Source organism: Salvelinus fontinalis, chromosome 19 (genome assembly GCF_029448725.1).
Source record: "Salvelinus fontinalis isolate EN_2023a chromosome 19, ASM2944872v1, whole genome shotgun sequence".
NCBI lineage: Eukaryota > Metazoa > Chordata > Actinopteri > Salmoniformes > Salmonidae > Salvelinus > Salvelinus fontinalis.
Genome location: NC_074683.1, coordinates 10971808 through 10994186, shown reverse-complemented (window position 1 = coordinate 10994186; position 22379 = coordinate 10971808). Strand labels below are relative to the sequence as shown.

The window sequence follows — 22379 nt, the reverse complement described above, 5'->3', positions numbered from 1 at the left end:
GCCTAGGGTTTCCATCAAACTACAGTAAGTATCATTGTGGAGCAAATGTGATAGTAAAATCATTTAAATATGTCGCTTGAGAAAAGATCATCTGCTTTTATTACAAGGCGCAAGATCTGGTTTTAAGTCAATGAATGTCGATTTAACTCATTGACTGCTAATCTATTCCTTTTGCGCATGTGAGAATCTCTGCGGAGACGCGCATGGACCTGTAGGGCTATTTATGGGAATTGTGTGTTATTATGTGCCAGATGTTAAGACTACAAACCATTGTAATTGGGTAATTTGTGAGATTTATTTGTCATTTCAATAGCATTGGGTCTATGATAGACTAAAATATGGGATTCTGATTGTAATTGAAGTATTGGTATGTTTTGCCTGGACAGATACAGTGTTTGTTTAAGATAAAAACTGAACTTTTTAACAGCTTGCTTACTTCAAATTGAAAGGCTAATTTATTCAATATAAATAGCGAGGCGATTTCAATGTAATACGTTGTCTGTTGCCTAAATAGTCTCCTGGAATAACATATTGAGAATGGAGTCACAATTTAAATAACTGAATCAAATAAGGGACAGTTACCTACATCTAATGAATTCTAATAATAGTGGATAGGTAATTGCGATAGAGCTGTGCCCTTGATTAAAATTGATAACTAAACATGGGTATTAATTATTGCATGATAAAACTAGGTTATAATCGAAGTTGTGCTTAGTAAATGGCTGTAGTATCGTGCTCACCCCCAAAAAAGGAAATTTCCCCTTTTTTCTTATGGATAGACTGATATATTTCATACATTTGGAGCATTACATGTTACTTTTAAAGTCTTGGACATTTCATAAGTAGGAAGCCGAAAGAGAAGAGATAATTGTCAAGTTTGTTTTTAACCTTTACGATAGAGGTAAGTGCAGAACGTTGTTTGAGAATGGGTTATATTCTTCCTACTGGTAAGAACAGAAGAGTTAGTCGTGCTCGCTGGGCTATATCGGGCTGTAAGGATTCAGTGGGACATTTGCGGTAGAGGTCTGAATAGTTGAATCGGAAACGTTCTGTGATCATTTCAGATTACTGTTGCTGGGTTTTATAGTTTAGATAATATCAGTGAATTTGAGCAGAAAGTTAATGTATTCTAACATTATAATCTGTTTCCATTATGTAGAACAGTGTCCAGTCATTAAAGTGGATTGCAGGTTAGTTTTGACTATTGCGCTGATGAGACAGCACCAATTTTTTGAAGGTTCTAGATTTGTTAAACAACAGGTTTATATGTTTACTAAATTAATGCAACAGGTTGAAACGATTAGATTACCAGCAAGGATCACTGATTCCTTACGCTGAGACATTGACTACATTTGCGACAGAAAAAAGTATTACATTTAGAGAGGTTGCAGGAAACATCTCAGGCGAAATAGCTATTACATATGTTGTTGGACATTGGTCTAGTAATGACAGCAGGATCATTTTACCTTGTTATGGGGAAAAAAAGAGACCAGTCATAGAATATAATATGGGAGTGAATCGTTTGACTCGGTGGCGAGATACATGTTGCGGTGTCTGGGGGTTTCATTGTCTCTCCTTGAAATGTTTCCCGGGCCTATGGTCTTGGGGAGAGCAGTGAGTGAGATTGAGGTCAAAAACGACCAAATTAAATTAAGGCCTGGCCATGTGTGTTTTTACCTTAAGGTTTGCAAATACCCACACACACACACACTTGTTATGACTATTTGTTGGTGTTTTTAAAATACTATGTTTGATTTTATTGTAAGTGTACTATTTCATTTGGGTTTAGTGAGTTTTCCATTTGTCTTCGTGCCATTTTATCTTAAAAGGGGCACACACAGACATTGAATTTTCTGAAGTTTTCCTTTTCAGAGTTTTAATTGAACACGCAAATTATTTTCGTAGGACATTTACTGGAAACCTGGGATACGAAATGAATGAAATGTTTGACTGTTTCTTATTAATTAGTTTAATATAGTAAGAAATACTTCTTTGAAGGGTTTGTATGACCTCTGACCTGACTTTCCTGTGTGGTTTGATCACTCTCACTGGAAAGCCATTTGGATAATGAATTTAAGGTCATTTGTAATACTGATTTGAAGGTCATTTGTAATATTGATAATTATGATATAGTTTATAGTTCTTAGCCATATTTGTGATTTGGACCAATGTGAAGGAGAGCCTTTGACTAAGGGTTGGCAGTCTTAAGTCTATTTTCCTATGACCATATGGGTATACTTTTTGTTCTTTATGGAGTTAAGGGTAGTGTTTCTATTGTTCTATTTTTATTTTGACCAGTAGTAGTGTTTTTATTTGACACATTACTCACATGGGGGCGGTAACAGTCCTCTGAGGTTTTGGATTGAAGTTTACACACCTGGAGTAATATGTGCAGGAGTATATTCTTGTGTTGTTTGTTCTGTTCTGTTTTCATACAAATCTCACCAGATTAGGTCTGCTGAATTGTTGGGATTTCTCCCGGTGGGTTATAGGTCAAACTTCCTGATCCTGTGGCTCTAAGATGAAGTTGACAGTGTGATGGGGAGAATAAGCCAATTCGAAAATAAATAATTCAATAGAATGTGTTATTCTATTTGACTCATGTTCAGACATTGGTATTAAGAATAATTGTTAAAAGTAATAATTTATCATATAGTCAATGCTTGTCTGGATTTCCTGAATCAAAAATGAACTGAACTAAACTATTATTCGGATCTGACCTCTCTTGAGGTTATCATGAAATGTGACGTAAGTCTGTGTCTTAATGCATGGAAGAGATAATTGGACCGAACAGGGGGTTTACCTCAAAACCCCTAGTTGACTGAAGAAAAGCGGGAAAAAAGCGTTCAATACGGCCCTGTCCGCACCACTTCTACCGAGAGACCTGAATCCCGAGCCAGTACCCTGTATGCAGCGTCCAATCGGAGCTATCAACTGCTTTTCTCTCATGTCTTTTCTCTCAGGAGTGTGACAGGAGTCCACGTGGAGGGAGCATGGGGAGAAACCTGTTCCAAACTTCTCTTATGTTGCTGGTATACTGGTTGACAAATGGACAAGACATAATGCGTGGTAAAGGTGGTGGCGACTCAGGTGAGACATTGAAATTGGGACATTATCATGGGTCATCCACTTTGAACTGTAAATCTGAAGACGCCAGAAGAATCAGTGCCTGGAGGGGGGGAGGGGTCAGGTTGATTGTAGAGGTCTACACGCTACATAAAATTATAGTAAATTTAGATTAAGAATGCATTAGGACACTGATCGGTAATTATAATCATGATAAGTTAAAACTAGAATTATAGTATAATTATACTGTACGTTAATATAAATGTACATTCTGCCAGTGTTGATGTGTGTTAAATTGAGGGGTTTTGACTGAGTGATGGGACTCATTTAAATCACTGAGCAATGTCATTGTAAATTTGGGTTAGATAATTAAATGGGTTTTGATTATGATTTGGAAACGGAATTATTTTTAAAAATGAAGGACTGATTTGAGTTTAGTATGTTAATAACTATACGAGTGAAGCAATTAATGTTTTATGGATTGATGGTTTTGATTGTTGTTGTGTACTAAAGATGTTAACACTATTCTCAGCATGCCCTGGTGAATGGAGAGGGTGAACTCTGATCCGAAGAGTGAAAGTGATCCTAATCTATTTGATCTATAGGCATTGCCTTATAAATAGTGGAATCATGATGCTTGTTTTTGGTCATGTTCATTAGGCACCAACGGAATACATTTAACTTAAACGAGGAGTCACTACCTGGATTTGTCCAACAAGATATGCTAATTTTAGTTTCTGGGATGGAAATGGTTATTTCCACCATGCTGATCCATTGGAGTGTGATAGATAACTAAAGCTTATTTTATTAAACTCCATTGTTGCATGCACTTAATTATGCATTAAATATTAGCTTTTCACTGTCTATGAAGATATACACTAACGTTCAACAATTTGGGGTCACTTAGAAATGTCCTTGTTTTTGAAAGAAAAGCAAACATTTTTGTCCATTAAAATAACATCAAATTGATCAGAAATACAGCGTAGACATTGTTAATGTTTTCAACGACCATTGTAGCTGGAAATTACTGATTTTTAATGGAATATCTACATAGGTGTACAGAGGCCCATTATGAGCAACCATCACTCCTTTGTTCCAATGGCATGTTGTTTTAGCTAATCCAAGTTTATAATTTTAAAAGACTAATTGATCGTTAGAAAACCCTTTTGCAATTATGTTAGCACAGCTGAAAACTGTTGTCCTGATTAAAGAAGCAATAAAACTGGCCTTCTTTAGACTAGTTGAATATCTGGAGCATCAGCATTTGTGGATTCGATTACAGGCTCAAAATGGCCAGAAACAAAGACTTTCTAATGAAACTCGTCAGCCTATTCTTGTTCTGAGAAATGAAGGTTATTCCATGTGAGAAATTGCCAAGAAACTTAAGATCTCGTACAATGCTGTGTACAACTCCCTTCACAGAATAGCGCAAACTGGCTCTATCCAAATTAGAAAGAGGAGTGAGAGGCCCCGGAGCACAACTGAGCGAGAGGACAAGTACATTAGTGTCTAGTTTGAGAAACAGATGCCTCACAAGTCCTCAACTGGCAGCTTCATTAAATAGTACCCGCAAAACACCAGTCTCAACGTCAACAGTGAAGAGACGACTCCGGGATGCTGGCCTTCTAGGCAGAGTTCCTCTATCCGGTGCCTGTGTTCTTTTAATCCCATTTTAATCATTTATTTTTATTGGTTGTCCTAGATATGGCTTTTTTTTGCAACTTTGCCTAGAACGCCAGCATCCCAGAGTCGCCTCATCACTGTTGCCATTGAGACATTATTTAAATAATAAGGTTTGATTGTTTTGAAGAAATCTAAAAGTCTCTCCTTTTGATTACAATAATTCCACCACACTTGTTGCAAAGAAATCAAATCAAATTTTATCGGTCGCATACACATATTTAGCAGATGTTATTGCGGGTGTAGCGAAATGTTGGTAGATTTTGAAGACTTGCGTAAAGAACCTCACTAAAGATGGCAGCGATGGGATTGAACAGAAGCCTCCGTAAAGACTGGAGCCTTAATATAGAGCCTTAGAACGCCCTGATATGCTACCCAGCTCTAAAAGGTTGCATGTTTTGGAATAGGCAACCGATCTCAATTTGGAGTCTCATAGCAAAAGATCTGAATACTTATTTAAATAAGATATATTTTCTTTTTCGCTTTGTCATTATGTGGTATTGTGTGTAGATTGATGAGGATTTTTTTTAGTTAATGCATTTTAGATTAAGGCTGTAATGTAACAAAATGTGGAAAAAGTAATGTCTGAATACTTTCCGAATGCACTGTAACTACAATGTTGTTGATTCATCCTTAGTTTTCTCCTACTGTTTCACAGCCATTCAACTTAAAGTCACCACTGACATCATGCTGAAATCCCTGAGAGGTTTCCTTCCTCTCTGGCAACTAAGTTAGGAACGATGCCTGTATCTTTGTAGTAACTGGGTGTATTGATACACCATCCATTTTATTTTACCCATCTACTAATAGGTGACCTTCTTTGCAAGACATTGGAAAACCTCTCTGGTCTTTGTGGTCGAATCTGTGTTTGAAATTCACTGCTCGACAGAGGGACCTTACAGATAATTGTATCTGTGGGGTACAGAGATGAGGTAGTCATTCCAAAATCATGTAAAACACTGTTATTGCACACACAGTGAGTCCATACAACTTATTATGTGACTTGTTAAGCACATTTGCACTCTTGAATTTATTTAGGCTTGCCATAACAAAGGGGTTGAATACTTACTGACTCAAGACATTTCAGCTTTTAATTTTTACCTAATTTGTAATTCCACTTTGACATTATGGGGTATTGCGTGTACGTCAGTGACCCCAAAAATCTAAATTTAATTAAAATTTAAATTCAGGCTCAAGCACAACAAAAATGTTCAAAAAGTCAAGGAGTGTGAATACTTTCTGAAGGCACTGTATATTCATTTGTGGAAGTCCATCATCCATTTCATATTATATGTTACGAATTGCAATTTGTTGTGGCTAACATTAACTAGACTAGGTGTTAAGGGTTAAGGTTCAGTTAAAGGGTTATGGTTAGGAGTTAGGTTAAAGGTTTGGGGAAGGGTTAGCTAACATGCAAAGTAGTTGCAAAGTAGATAAAAAATAGTAAGTAGTTGCAAAGTTGCTAATTAGCTAGAATTGTCCATGATGAGTTTCGAACGCTCAACCTTTTGGTTGCTGCACATTCGTGTTATACCCTCGACCAACCACCTTTTTTAGTTTTTGCATTAAGTAACCTTCTATCTTATGTAACCACACCAAACGTAACATTGAGTATCTTTACTATGTTACGTCTAGTATATGAGACAAAACTGTACAGGAGGGTAGCTCTCCAGGAACAGAGTTGGAGATCAGATCTAGAACTTCTAACTAGAAACCTTATAGTCCATTTACCTAATGTTGATAGTGAACCGACAGTTGTTGACTACCGGGCTCTGATCGGGTCCTTTCAGAGTGATGTTGGGTTTGGGACGTCCACACACTTTACAGCACAAGACCACCGTCTCTCCAAATGCACACGTCACATCAGCTAGTGGTATCAGGAATTCTGGAGCCACTAAATACATTTACACACAGTGTCAACTAACCACACCACATTATTCTAACAGCAAATATACACTACATCCTAAATGGCACACTATATAGAGCACTACTTTTGACCAGGGCCCATGGAGCTCTGCTCAAAAGTAGTGCACTATTAGGGAACTGGGTGCCATTTGAGAGAGAACCAGACTCAGGATCCATGACATATCAGTAATTAAGTGATTGATTTCACTCTTAAGCATTGAAATGCAGGTGCTTATGTTTTGATAGTTAATCATCTTACCTTCTTGTATAAAATTGGGGTTCATTATCTGCAAAGAAAAGGTACGGCCGTTAGGCAATATGAATGAACTAATGTTCTTGTTTGGAATATGCACCGTTTTGCTTATTCAAAATGAAACAAATGAAAAGTGAATACATACATACCTCAGAGAGTTCTGTGTTACAGTTATGTACAACCAATTAAACATTATTTTCAATATAGGCTACTGTACTAGGGCATCGTACCCCACATTTATTTGTGACATTTAGGCATACTATGCCTTAAAAAATCTCCAAAACCCATTTGAACGAAACCCATAATAGAAATATTGTTCGCAATAAAAAAAACAGCATGGGATGCAAAGGAAGATAGGTCAGGAGTAGTAACATGCTTCAAGGGGTTTGTTGAGAGGCGTTTTTTCACATTCATGAACCTATTCCAAGGTAGGAACACTAGGTTGCAGTAATGCTCCATGGAAACCACACTGCTACACAAGAAGAGAACGTGTGGATGCTTGAGATCAGACAAGTGGTACATGCAGCACCTACTTAATATCACTTAAACTGGGTTAGGGATATAATGACATGTAATAGGAACAATTGTATTGAAAATCAAAAAGGGTGGACATCTTTACGACACACCTGCTGATAGGTCAAGTCTGTTAAAGGCAAAGGAGGATGCTTTTCCAATACAATGACCACGAACTGGAGCTGAGGAGGAACTAGAGCATTTTCAATAGTAGTATGTGCCATTTTAGCAACTTACTGTTGGTTGTGCGTGTATCTATTTTTAATATGGGTTGCCCCTGAAGGAATTGAACCAGACGCTCTACCAACGGAGCCACACAGGACCAAGCAAGCTTTAGAGGGGAGCAAGCTGGTTTAGTTTATTAGGATCCCAATTAGTTGTTGCTCATGCAGCAGCTACTGTTCCTGGGGGTCCACAGGCTGTAGAGGAGTTACAAATATGCAGGTGAGCACAAGACGTTGAAAATACATATTTTCAACGTCTTTTCAGCCAAAAAGACGCATTTTAAATGTTTTTCTTTTGCTCATGTGTTTCAGGGGTGTAATCACTAGGAACCAAACAGAACAAAACGGTGAGGGACCTACCTGACTTTGTCCAATAGAAATTCTTGTTTTTGTTGAAAAACATCTTCCGGTTTCTGTTGCAATACACTTGACTAATGATTACACCCCAGGTGCTTATCTGATGTATTAATATGGTGCACCAATCAGTGGCTAATACATTTACAAACTCCACCCATGGCCTCATTGAGGCTGGATCCAGAAAATGCTATCAGATAAGGAGCAGGAACAAAAACTGGTTCCTGTTGGTTCCTGCTCAGGATAAAACCATACTTCTATGGGTACATTTTCAAAATGGCCGCCAGTCCACCCATTGCATAACCATGGACTTGGATGGGAATGTCTGTTCTAGTGATTATATTTCTATGGATGAAACCTCTGTAGCTAGTGCAACAATATGTGGAACCTGGTGTTTTGGGAGAATGCTCCTGACCACAGTGGAAACCCCTAAGATGCTCTGTGTAGTTTCCTCTTGCTAATATGCAGACTTCCCTACGAGCAAAAGACGTTGAAAAGACGTTACAAATACGTATTCTTGGTAGAAAAATATATTGAAAATACATTTTCAACTTCTTGTGCTCACTGGGTTAGCTACAGAAACTCAACTGGGCAGCATGCATGACGGCAGATCAGCGTGTACTACTACCTCCATGCTAGTTTTGGGGAGTTCATCATCGCAATCTGACTCCTCTGAGCTGTTTGACTCCTGCGGTGTGGGATGAGAGAAAGCAAAATTAGAGCGGTTACAAAGGACCTGGGGTCCCCAAGCTAGAGGCATGGTCAGGGCACATATTCACAAAGTGTCTCAGAGTATGAGTGCTGATGTAGGATCTGTCCATACAATCTTATTCATTATGATCGAAAAGTCAAAACTGATACTAGTTCAGTCAGCACTTCCACTCAGAGAAGCTTTCTGAATGTGGGCCAAGGATTCTTTGTAGGCTATTATACAACGAGTGGGTCTAACCCTGAATGCCGATTGGTTAAAACCACCTTACATCTGGTGTCTATTCCACAAGTTACCACCGGACTAAATCTATGACTTAAAATGCCTATTTACTCTGTTCCATCTGACTGTGCAATCCACTGTTCCATCAGCCCAGCCAAGCAATTTACAAACTTGATCTCCACTATAAAAAGCATCTAGACATTATCTCACATTTCTTTTAGACTAACATTTGGTTTTCAACAGCGGAGATTTGTATAAAACTTGCTTTCGGTTTCTCCGACATTTGCAACATTGTTTCAATATTCAACTTCAATCTCCAGCTGTCTCATAGTAATGAGCTCGTAATGAACGGGAGTCGGGACGAGACAGACAGGCAGCGTTTCTCAGCCAGTCGAAATCATGAATCGGCTGGCATTATTTTTATGGATATATACAAAGAAATGTAAACTGAAAAAAGGTAAAACGAAACGAAGTGCAGCTAGTTTGCAGTCTTTCCAGCTTCAGTTTGAAGTGATTGTGTTAGCTGTGTTGTTGGCTAGCACCTCTGAACAACAGTGTCCTGACGAGAGAGCACATTTTCTATGCCAGGCAAAATCTCGCCTCTTTAGCTCATTGTTTTGGGTGTATACAAATATTGGACAGCTGGAGATAGAATTTGAATATTGAAACAATATCGGTCTGTCAGCAAGGTTTACAAATAGCTACCTTGCTGTTATTCTAGCTGCACTTTTTGATGTGACTGTAAATTAGCTGTAGTTGACTCCCTAGCAAGCAAGGGATAAGAATGTTGCCAGCCAGTATGGCAATGGAACATTTAGAACGAACGACTGGGTCGCGTCCATACTGTACATACAGAACAAAAAGACTGAACGACTGAACGTCTCTAGCAAACGAACGACCAGCCGGTTTGGGTAACAATCCTAGACTTGTGTCAGGACTATGTGGAAGGATGAAATAGTATGAATAAATTCTTCAAAGTAACATTTTTTATGAAAATATGTCAATCATTATTTGAATATGTTGGTAACCTGTTGTATAAAAGTGATAATGCCAGAGAATAGGATATATTTGCACCCGTGCCAATATATTCTCCAAACACCAGCTTCTAGGGGCATTATCACTTTATTGTGTATGGGTTGTTGATATGGGATTTGTGCTTACTAGGAAATATAGTGCTAAAGACAGAGAATATGTCTTGTGCTTAATTCCAAAGTCATCACATAGCCCATACTCCCCAAGCATTCCTGTATATCTGAAAGGATTGGATACATACACCTACAGTGCAAGGTAACTAATTGTTTTATCTTGGATGGCCTATTGGGATAAGGGCTAGAGGTCCAATCCAGCATATAGTATGTGGGAAGGCTTGAATGTAAGAAAATAAAGAGTGAATCTGCAACGTAGAGTTGCTTGGGAACAACTGAGCCTATTGGAGGTAAATGTATCAATATATACATATTGGATGAGCTGGAAAATGTAGCTACATTAAAATCATAGAAATTATAGAGCTGACACCATGCAATCTAACAAGATAATTAACAACACACTAAAGCAGGTAAGTAATTCTATGTGTAGGTCTCTTTTTCAGTTAATATTTGATGTTGGGAGTGTAGGGGTAGTGCCATAAATATTAAAACAACCCATGACGAGAACAAACTTGCAAGCAAACTTTGTGATTTTTTGAATGGTCATAATTGTCAAATTAATATAATGTACTCTAACATGCTTAAGACGATAGCTGGATTGGCAGACTTAGCATAGCATCATTTGGAATTGATATGGGTTTACTTTGAAATGCACTGATACTGTATATTGATACAGAAAGATAATGTAATGTACAGTGCATTCAGAAAGTATTCAAACCCCTTGATTATTTCCGCATTTTGTTACGTTACAGCCGCATTCTAAAATGTTTTAAATTGGGTTTTTTTCTCATCAATCTGCACACAACACCCCATAATGACAAAGCAAAAACAGGTTTTTAGAAATGTTTGCACAAAGAAATATAACATTTACATAAGTATTTCAGACCCTTTACTCAGTACTTTGTTGAAGCACCTTTGGCAGCGATTACAGCCTCGAGTCTTCTTGGATATGATGCTACAATCTTGGCACACCTGTATTTGGGGAGTTTCTCAAATCTCTGTCAGGTTGGATTGGGAGCGTCGCTGCACAGCTTTTTTCAGGTCTATCCAGAGATGTTCGATCGGGTTTAAGTCCGGGCTCTGGCTGGGCCACTCAAGGACATTCATAGACTTGTCTGGAAGCCACTTGCGTTATCTTGGATGTGTGCTTAGGGTCGTTGTCCTGTTGGAAGGTGAACCTTCGCCCCAGTCTGAGGTCCTGAGCGCTCTGGAGAAGAATTTCATCAAGGATCTCTCTGTACTTTGCACCATTCATCTTTCCCTCGATCCTGACTAGTCTCCCAGTCCCTGCTGCTGAAAAACATCCCCACAGCATGATGCTGCCACCACCATGCTTCACCGTAGGGATGGTGCCAGGTTTCTTCCAGACATGATGTTTGGCATTTAGGCCAAAGAGTTCAATCTTGGTTTCATCAGACTAAAGAATCTTGTTTCTCATGGTCTGAGTCCTTTAGGTGCCTTTTGTCAAACTCCAAGTGTGCTGTCATGTGCCTTTTACTGAAGAGTGGACTCCGTCTGGCCACTCTACCATAAAGGCCTGATTGGTGGAGTGCTGCAGAGATGGTTGTCCGTCTGGAAGGTTCTCCCATCCCCACAGAGAAACTCTAGCTCTGTCAGAGTGACCATCTGGTTTAAGGTCACCTCCCTGACCAAGGCCCTTCTCCCCCGATTGCTCAATTTGACCATTCAGCCAGCTGTAGGAAGAGTCTTGCTGGTTCCAAACTTCTTCCATTTAAGAATGATGGATGCCACTGTGTTCTTGGTGACCTTCAATGCTGCATAAATCTTTTGGTACCCTTCCCCAGATCTGTGCCTCAACACAATCCTGTCTCGAAGCTCTACGGACAATTCCTTCGACCTCATGGCTTGGTTTTTGCTCTGACATGCACTGTCAACTGTGGGACCTTACATAGACAGGTGTGTGCCTTTCCAAATCACGTCCAATCAATTGAATTTACCAATCAAGTCATAGAAACATCTCAAGGATGATCAATGGAAATAGGATGCACCTGAGCTCAATTTCGAGTCTCATAGCAAAGGGTCTGAATACTGAAGGTATGTTGTTTTATATACATTTGCAAAGATTTAAAAAAAACAGTTTTTCGCTTTGTCCTTATGGGGTATTGTGTGTAGAGTGATGATTCACTGTATAGTGAGATCCAGTTTCAGTGTGTTTCAATTGAACAGCCAAGTGAACAGCTTATAATACCATCATGCTAAACCCATACTCTGGAATGAGGACTTTCATTTAGGAGATAGCTTCATGGGTTCCAGGACATATGTTATCAAAATGGTGGTTTCACAGTGGTATTAATGTAAACAAAAGTTGTTAATTTGAACAAAAACCAAAGTTAGCTTAATCAAAACCAAAACTACCACAATTCACAGACAAGAAGTCACTTGACTCATTAGTGTCATGCATAAGGGGGAGTCAAACCAAAGTGAGAGCAGACAGTGCAGTTAGATTATCATGTTTAAGTGTTGGGAGATTATAAACATCACGGCACAAAGGTGAGGGATTGGCAGCCAGGGTCATAGAACTCCATCTCCGTTCGCCTGCTTACTCACTTCGACAGTGACCTTGGTGCTGAGAATCTCCTTGGGCTTACGGAGTCCATTCTCAACCTTTGCATCACCACCCTTGCCATTGATATCCTTTTCTGTCCGCTTTCTCGAGCGCAGGGTATTCCATGAAAGAGATTTCCTGTTGTGCCAAGAAATGTACCAGTCAAATCCAGGCTTATTCACAGTGAGGGGAGAGGAGGTGCAGGGGGGATTGAGTGGGGGCTAGCCAACTTTATTGAAAGAAAAGAAAATCAAAGAGTGAGATTGAGATCAAGAGAAAGCTAAAGAAAGAAAGAAAGAGAGACAGAAATGTACCTTCTTTGTAACAGAAAAAAAAGCTAATGTTCATATTTGTATCACTGTATTTTAGAAATGTAGACACACAAGACGGACAAGCTTTTAAATGTGACTTCTCCATACGCTACCATACCTTGATTCTCTTACACCATAGTGGACAATTTGTGTCAAAGCAGCATAGTTTGTTGTGTCCGACCAACCATTCAATGGCTCTACTTTGTCATGAGATTTTCAATGATGCTGCTTTGTACACAACCAACTTTTGTCGAGGACCGGTGTGGTTAGTACAAAATTAAAATAAGACTACGTCAACAAAACGGGTAAAAATAAACAAATCATATAGAAAGTGAATAAAATGCTGCTGAAATACTCCTAACGTCTTCACTCCTTTATGTAGATCCCAGAAGTGGTGTTTGTGTTTTGTCAATGTATTTATACACCACCGGGACATGTCAATGAGAATGATGATCACTTTAATAAAGCCCATGATTTAGAAACGGTCCATCATTGGGAAGAAATGGATGGCAAGCCACAATTAAACTAGATAGAGATCTTTACAAATGAAAATCAACATTATAAAATAACTGGTAACTGATTTCACTATTCATTTTATCCTCAATGTGAGATAAGAATGGAATCTAGGTCTAATGCTGTAAGAGCAATGGTCAGCGGAGAAAGGTGCAGTTGGACTGCAGAGTTTAGCAATATTAACAATGTCACTGATATTCTTCTTACGCAAACAAGTTAAACTTGTTGCCTTGCAAATGCATGCTTATGTCAACATTGTATTTTACATATTTAAAATGCATTTAAAATGTTTAGTTACACTACAAGTACAATGACTAACATTGTGACTATCATTATATTGCACAACCTGCCTTCATTAATAATGGATTCTCTTAAATAGTGCAAAATACTTCATACAGGAATGTACTGAAGAGAGTGCATCAGTAACAAACCAAATTAACGTTTACAGTAAACCGCCAACATATCTGATAATAACAAAATAAAAGTTCTAAAAATAAAATAAAAACACAATCTGTACAAATTGCCATAGACAATAACAAACTTTCTCCACTTTGAGAAATAGGCCTCAGTCCATCAGGCCTTTTTTCTTTTTTAAACGTGTAGAGAAAAAAACGATGTTAGAAACAGAAATAAAAGTCCAGACCAGTCATTGATGTAAGATTATCTCTGTGCGTCTTCTCTACGTGAAGCCATGATTCTCTAAGGTCCTTTAGCTCTTTTCAGAGAATTATTTAATAAGCTTTTACATATATTAACAACAAAAAAATGGAGAAAACATGACCCCTGTGTAGTCCAACTTTTCCGAGTTAGTTCCCATTAAGGGGGTTGGGGGTAGGGATTGGAGCAGACAACTTTCACCTCATCCAATCAGAGCAGCTCCGTGGGTGTGGTGGCAGGGCTTACGGGACACTTACTTGATGCTTGCGTCAGCAGCACTGTCTTTGAGCGTTTTAGTGAGGGGTCCCAGGATGTGGCCTGGGATCCAGCCCTCGGCTGCAGGAGACTGGCTGTTGGCAGACCGGTAAACTAGGTACATGTTCTGCTGGTTGGTGGCCATGATCTGCACCATCTCGCCCTGGATCACACAGATCTCATTCTCCTTCAGTGCACTGTAGTCCTGAGTCACCATCATTGTGGAGGACATGCCATTACATCCGCCGTCGTGCTGCTGGGGTGGGGAGGGGATGGGGTGGGGAGGGGATGGGGTGGGGAGGGGATGGGATGGGGTGGGGAGGGGTGTGGAGGTATAGGAAGGAAGATGATTATATTATGACAGTGGAAATCACAGCACTGATACAAACCTGTAAACACATTCAAATAACGATCCTTTCAAAAGGGCCTGAGTCATCACATACAGTACAGTACATTGAGTCAGTTCCTTAACTCTGACTTCAGTTCTTCTTTTTAGCAAGTTTGAACACGTCGTCTCCTGCTGAAACGCAGTAAAACTAGGCCAGCCTTCAGAACTAATAATAGCCTGAATTCACACCTGCAATGTTCCAACCTCCTTAGTTCTGCAGTGCTAGAGTTCTGAGGGGGGGGGGGGGGGGGGGGGGTGTAACGCTAAGACCTGGGTGTGTCCTGGCAATTGGCATTGGACAGAACTGAACACTAGACTGGAGTGATCTGGACTGATGTGGTCTGGACTAGATTTAACTAGACTGGACTCACCCTGGTGGAGTCGTAGCTTTCGCTGTGTTTCATGGGGTCGAAGCAGGGGCTACCGTTGGAGGTAGATAGCTCAAGAGGGGTGGGGGTCCGTCCCGGTCCCGCCAGGGGTGGCTTCTCTGCACCCACAGAGGAGGAGGAGAGGGGCCTACTGTTGCAACTAGGGGGCCGGCTGCCCGATGGGTTTCTGGTGAGGGAGTGAGAACTACCCTTCTCCTTCTGGTACTCAATAGGAGACTGCAGGGCTGTGGAGATAGTCAATTGTTACACACACTAGTCAACGGCAGATAAGCCACATAATACCTATGTATTCTGTGTCAGACAGATGAGGACCATGGTAGAGGTGAAAATGACATAGTATTACTCTGTGTTGAGGCTGTAGTTATGATTAAACAGGTTTTGATCAAGCTAGGGTTGCAAAATTCAAGTACATTTCCCAAATTATCCAGGTTTTCCAGAATTCTTGGTTGGAAGATTACCTGAATCAGAAGTGAATGAGCATGAATTCTGGAATACTCCTACTTGGATTTCTTGAAATTCTTCTGGGAATCTTGGAAAAATTACTAGAATCTTGCAACCCTAGAGCTGGCTAATGACAGTAGAGGTGTTTGATGGCAAGCGGTACCGGAGTGCCAAGTCTAGGACAAAAAGTCTTCTCAACAGTTTTTACCCCCAAGCCATAAGACTCCTGAACAGGTAATCAAATGGCTACCCGGACTATTTGCATTGTGTGCCCCCCCCCTCTGTTTACGCTGCTGCTACTCTCTGTTCATCATATATGCATAGTCACTTTAACTATACATTCATGTACATACTACGTCAATCAGCCTGACTAACCGGTGTCTGTATGCTACTGTATATAGCCTGTCTTTTTACTGTTGTTTTATTTCTTTACCTACCTATTGTTCACCTAATACCATTTTGCACTATTGGTTAGAGCCTGTAAGTAAGCATTTCACTGTAAGGTCTACACCTGTTGTATTCGGTGCACGTGACAAATACATTTTGATTTGATTTGTCAGACAGGACGTTCTCTCACCAGACAGGAAGTTGCTCTGGGCATCAAGGACCTGGCTGACATGTTGGACCCACACCTGCTTAATGTCCAGGTTGGCTGCCTGCAGGGTGAAGCGCTCAGCCGACCCTCGACACGACAGCACAAACTTACACGGGTCATTGTCCACATGCTCCTCCAAGCCCAGGTAGCTCACCTGTTACAATGAAACAAGCATGCTAACCCATCAATGCACAAATCATTATCAACGCAAAAGTAGGAAATAGGAAATCGTTTTCAGGACAGCTCTATTAGGAGAAGGTACTGATCTAGGCCTTTTAATCATAATGAATAAGTGGGGTCAGCACTCTGAGACGCTTTGTGAATGTGGGCCCTGATCTTATTGATTGTGGTCGTGGTTGACGTTATTCACCTTGATGCTCTTCTTGAACTGGTAGCCCGGCGTGGACGAGCCCTTGCGGAGGAGCTCGCTGAAGATGACGATCTGCTCAAACAGGAAGACCCTGCGCTCCTTGCTGCGCGACAGAACGCCCGTATCCTGCTCTGTCACGAAGAATGTTTCCTGCTGCAGCAGCTTACCCTGACTGGTCAGCTTACCCTGGGGGACGGAACAGGAACACACACACACACACGCACAGGTTCAGTTATGACTGGTAGGCCTGATCACTGACAACGATGAAACAGCTTAATGGGAGGAGGTCATAGAACTGGCAATGTGGTGCCAGGACAACAACCTCTCCCTCAATGTGAGCAAGACAAAGGAGCTGATCGTGGACTACAGGAAAAGGCTGGCCGAACAGGCCCCCATTAACATCAACGGGGCTGTAGAGGAGCGGGTCGAGAGTTTCAAGTTCCTTGGTGTCCACATCACCAACGAACTATCATGGTCCAGACACACCAAGACAGTCGTGAAGAGGGCACGACGAAACCTTTTCCCCCTCAGGAGACTGAACAGATTTGGCATGGGTCCCCAGATCCTCAAAAAGTTATACAGCTGCACCATCGAGAGCATCCTGACGGGTTGCATCACCACCTGGTATGTTAACTGCTTGACATATGACCGTAAGGCGCTACAGATGGTAGTGCGCACGGCCCAGTGCATCACTGGGGTCAAGCTTCCTGCCATCCAGGACCTATATAATAGGTGGTGTTAGAGGAAAGCCCATAATATTTAAGTCACCCAAGTCATAGACTGTTTTCTCTGTTTTCACACAGCAAGCGCCCCGGAGCGCCAAGTCTAGGACCAAAAGGCTCCTAAATGACTCTACCCCCAAGCCATAAGACTGCTGAACAATTAATCAAATGGCCACCGGACTATTACATTGACCCCCCCCCCATTTGTTTTGTACACTGCTGCTACTCGCTCTTTATTATTTATGCATAGTCACTTTACCCCTAACAACATGTACATTACCTCAACCAACCTGCACCCCCGAACACTGACTCGGTACCCCTGTATATAGCCTCGTTATTGTTATGTTATTGTGTTACTTTTCATAATTGTTTTACTTTAGTTTATTTAATAAATATTTCCTTAACTCTTCTTGAACTGCACTGTTGGTTAAGGGCTTGTAAGTAAGCATTTCACGGTAAGGTCTACACTTGTTGTATTCGGCGCATGTGACAAATAAAGTTTGATTTGATTTGACTCGACATCTATCAACGCTGGAGAATAAAGCAGAGTCGGCCACCCCCCCCCCCCCCCCCCCCCAGTCTGTCTGTCAACACAGGGGTATTACACGGTCCATCAGCCCCTTCTCTCCTCACCAGGTCATAAAGGTAACAGCAGACACTTGGTCTGAGACCAGGGTTACGTCTCAAACGGCACCCATATAGGGCTCTGGTCAAAAGTAGTGCACTATATAGGGAATAGGGTGCCATTTGGGACGTAGCCCAGGCCATTGTCAAACAGTGCTTTAATCTCCCTACTGTTACAAGGCAAATCCTTGCTTATCTTAGAGGTCAGAGATTTCATTTAGTCTTGAGTGTCGTCAAAGTGACTTTCACTATGGCTGTGGAGGAACAAACAGACTAAGCCCTGACCTGTTTGTCCAATAAAACAGATAATACAGCTTAGTACATTTTTCTAATTGTTCACAAGCTGAGCATGGATTGAAACAAACCTAAAATCACAGCGCTAACTTCCTGTACACGTATGACATAACAAATTACATCATATCGCGCTGTTTTCTATTTAATGTATACGCCTTTATTGACTCCCTGGGAAACAGTGGCAATTGCTACTGAGTGGAATATCCTGGCTAAATAAATACAGGACATAAAAATGTACAGTACCTCATAGCCTTGTAGTCTGCCAAGATTCATCATGTCATTGCACAGCTTGGGGACCTGGGACATTAAACCAACTGCTTTCTGTAAACACATTAAGAATGGTGTGAGCATTGAAGTAGATATAGCCATGATGATGGATACACAACACAACAACTAAGGTTACAAACGTCCAGTAACTTTCCCAAAAAGCCTAAGCTTTCCAGAAATCCTGGTTGAAAGTTTCCTGGAATCAGGAAGATGTCTGAATTTTCCCCTACAGATTTCATGAATCTTCCAAATGGGATTTCAGAAAAAAACAAGTATTTTGGGAAACCCTTAACACATTCAGTATAGCTTCAATCGCAAATCGTTTCTGTTACCTCCAACTCTTGGCAATCTAGTCCTGCTTTGGAACTATACTTCAAGAAGTCCTGAAGAACGATACAAATAAAAAGAGTTAAGTAATTAATAGGGCATCAATAAAAATGATGGAACGTTTGGTGTAAATCGAGTATATCTAAGACTTGCAATGTTACAGGGTTCCTTGTAGGCTGGAGTTGAGAATGTTAGCCTTACCTTTAGAAGTAGCTGATACTTGGTAATTCTCTGAATTGGCTTTATGAGAAAGTCACTTATGCCCAGTCTTGAACTGATCTCTTGCTGTAGGCCCTAAAGTAGAATTAGATCCAAATAGGATTTGGCTTATTTATAATGCAAAAATATATATATTTTATGCAAAGCTATTCTCAGACTGCTCAAGAACTCTCAGAAGTGTGGTATAGCTCACCTCGAAAAATGTGTCGTACTCAGCGACGATAAATTCAGACTTGGGCTTGTTCTGGCAGTAAACCACATACATGTGTAGTCGCCTCTCCTGTTCAAAAGAAGCCACAGTATTAGTATATTTATTTTCCAGTTCTATGGTTGAAAATGTCTGAATAATACTTTTAAACCTCAGTATGTCGCCCATGGTTGTTAAATGTTTTGGTCGTCACCCATGGTTGTTAAATGTTTTGGTCGTCACCCATGGTTGTTAAATGTTTTGGTCGTCACCCATGGTTGTTAAATGTTTTGGTCGTCACCAATGGTTGTTAAATGTTTTGGTCGTCACCCATGGTTGTTAAATGTTTTTGTCGTCACCCATTGTTGTTAAATGCTTTGGTCGTCACCCAAGGTTTTTGAATGTTTTGGTCGTCACCCATGGTTGTTAAATGCTTTGGTCGTCACCCAAGGTTGTTGAATGTTTTGGTCGTCACCCATGGTTGTTAAATGTTTTGGTCGTCACCCATGGTTGTTAAATGTGTCTAACTTGAAGTTCTACAACACCCATCATCTCACCAGAACAACAAATGGGACACAAGTCACGTACATGTTTAATGAAAAGCTCAGGAAGGTGCTCGTTGTCTTCAAGACATTTCTCCAGCTCACCGACAAAAAAACTGTGGGAGGAAACATTCTCTCAATCACTGTGTATGGTTATGAGACAAGCCAAAATAGTAGTATATTCTACTACATGCCTAAGTTTGGTCTTCTACAAGGGGTTCCCAACATTTATCCCCACACTACCTTTTTCACATTTGAAAAATCCCCAGCTTGATTTTGTTTAATTTGAGGAAAATTGACAACATGTTGTTTTGAAGCACATTTCCTGCATTTGGACATAGCTTAACAATACTCATGAAATCTTTTCAGCAGGATATTTAATGATAATAATAATAAATAAGGAAAATAAAGTCTAGATCCGATTTCACACAATGTTATTCAACTACCAAATATGTCAACTACCAAATTATGATAATTTATATGAACCCTCAATTGAATTACACATATTCTCCTTTACAAAAAGTGATTTGATCAATTGATAGCAACAGATTCACATTGAGGTCAAAAGTAGTGCACTATGTAGGGAATAGGGTGGCATTTTGCACACACAATCAGCAGACTGGAAAACGACTTACTCTCTGTGCCAGTCGTAGATCTGGTGAATATTCCCAAAAACCATTTTGTCTTTTCCTTTCATATCTTCAGGGACTCCCTTCTCCTCCATCTTCTTCATGAACTCCTACAAGGGGAAAAAAATGATAATCTGACCGAATTTAGGTTGTGGACTTGATATGACTCGTCAAGGGAAACATGAGAGTCCGACAATAATCAGCAGTGTAAAAGTATCATGTGGTGGAAAAAGAGAATAGGATTACTACATATGGTTGAATTCATGGGCTGCATCCCAAACGGCACCATATTCCGTAATTAGTGCACTACATTTGACCAAGGGCCTATAGTGCACTATATAGGGAATATGTTGTCATTTGGGACACAACCCTAGACGTGAGAAAACCCCTATGCCCTTATCTCACTATGTAAGACAAAACCATACTCAAATGAGGTTTTCTGAAATGCACATAAATATGGTCATAAGTCAGAGAGCTTCTCTGTGACTTTGACATGATTACCAAAGGACACAATGCAAATAGGACGACAACAAGGACACAGCCTGGCTGCTATTCCAACACCAAACACTTGGATACGTTCCAAATAGCACCCTAATCACTATATAGTGGCCCATAGGGCTCTGGTCAAATGTAGTGCACTAAATAGAGAATGGGGTGCCATTTGGGACGCATAACCTGGAGATTTATCTTCTAAAACTAGAGCAGTGACTGGTCACATTCTCCACTGTTACTAGGACACCACTGTTGCCTCTCTCTCACGCTCCTTCCGCACTTTCGAGGCTGAATAGTCCCCTGCTAGAACAAGATTGTTCTCAACTCACCTCTACTACAATCCCCAAATCCTTGACATAGTCCTTCTCCGTCTGTACCAGCTCATTGAGGACAAACCTGAGGACAAGGACAAGTGTGTTCAGTGACCTGAATGCACACAGGAGGCAGCATTTCTCTGCAGAATGAACCACCTCTAAACACAGTAATGCTACAAACAAAGGGACTTTAACTTGGGAGTGTCAAGAGAGGCAAGGGCCCTAGTTTGTGTGCCACATTCTCCAACTTTCTCTCGAAGTGTGCACTTTAACACTCCCCTTCATGGACTTAAAACCATTGCATTGGTGTAATCACTGGCTGGAGGGAGTTTCCACCATTGTTAAATCCATGATGGGGAGTGCGCAAATGCACACTTTGGGAATTGGGAGTCAGCCAGAGGTTTAGCTACATTTCTCATACATGCGTCCACGCAGAGCTTTGGCCTTCTGCTCCAGTTCAGGGTTCCTGGGCAGGGCTGGGCTGGTCTGTTCTGGAGGAGTCAAATTGGTGAAGCTGGGATAGGCACCTGGCTCCAGATTCTGACAAGGGAGAAGAGAGAGAGGATATGAAGCCAGGGCTCAGAGGTCAGAGGTTATAGTCACACAGTCCACTGCTGTGACTCAGGGAGAGGGAACTGATGAGGAGATCACTCTGCTTTATTGAGCTACATAATAAGTCTATGCATCTCAAAAACTGTGTTCGATTGTACTGTGCTCTTTTGGAAATGGCTCCACGTGCACAAAGCTGAAAGAGAGTTGATCAAATCATTGTCAAATTAACAAACATTTGGCCTCCCGAGTGGAGCAGTGGTCTAAGGCGCTGCATCGCAGTGCTAGCTGTGCCACTAGAGATTCTGGGTTCGAGTCCAGGCTCTGTCGCAGCCGGCGGCGACCGGGAGACCCATGGGACGGCGCACAATTGACCCAGCGTCGTCCGGGTTACGGGAGGGTTTGGCCAGCAGGGATGTCCGGTGGCGGGCCGGGCGCAGTGCACACTGACGCGGTTGCCAGGTGTACGGTGTTTCCTCCGACACATTGGTGCAGCTGGCTTCCGGGTTAAGTGGGCATTGTGTCAAGAAGCAGTGCGGCCTGGTCGGGTTGTGTTTCGGAGGACCTTTGTCTCTCCCGAGTCTGTACGGGAGCTGCAGCGATGAGACAAGACTAACTACTAATTGGATACCACGAAATTGGGGGGAAAAAGGGGTC

At 41.0% G+C, this 22379-nt stretch overlaps 1 protein-coding gene across 6 annotated transcripts in view; it reads right to left on the bottom strand.

The window, feature by feature from the left end:
- The window catches only part of LOC129816351 (kalirin-like), a 288411-nt gene that overhangs the window by 9391 nt on the left and 256641 nt on the right, over positions 1–22379 (bottom strand). For 4 of the 6 annotated variants that reach the window (XM_055870746.1, XM_055870748.1, XM_055870750.1 and 1 more), the window contains 16 exons: positions 21595–21713; positions 21189–21255; positions 20374–20477; positions 19785–19854; positions 19203–19289; positions 18992–19084; positions 18796–18846; positions 18440–18517; positions 16557–16742; positions 16169–16340; positions 15133–15374; positions 14376–14629; positions 12640–12775; positions 8624–8683; positions 6911–6938; positions 6478–6640 (listed from right to left, as the gene is read on the bottom strand). In XM_055870746.1, coding sequence (XP_055726721.1) covers positions 6478–6640; positions 6911–6938; positions 8624–8683; positions 12640–12775; positions 14376–14629; positions 15133–15374; positions 16169–16340; positions 16557–16742; positions 18440–18517; positions 18796–18846; positions 18992–19084; positions 19203–19289; positions 19785–19854; positions 20374–20477; positions 21189–21255; positions 21595–21713 — 1910 coding nt within the window. Of the gene's footprint in view, positions 1–6477; positions 6641–6910; positions 6939–8623; positions 8684–12639; positions 12776–13389; positions 14630–15132; positions 15375–16168; positions 16341–16556; positions 16743–18439; positions 18518–18795; positions 18847–18991; positions 19085–19202; positions 19290–19784; positions 19855–20373; positions 20478–21188; positions 21256–21594; positions 21714–22379 lie in introns of those variants that run through there. The other 2 variants (XM_055870747.1, XM_055870749.1) reach the window with 2 other exon arrangements.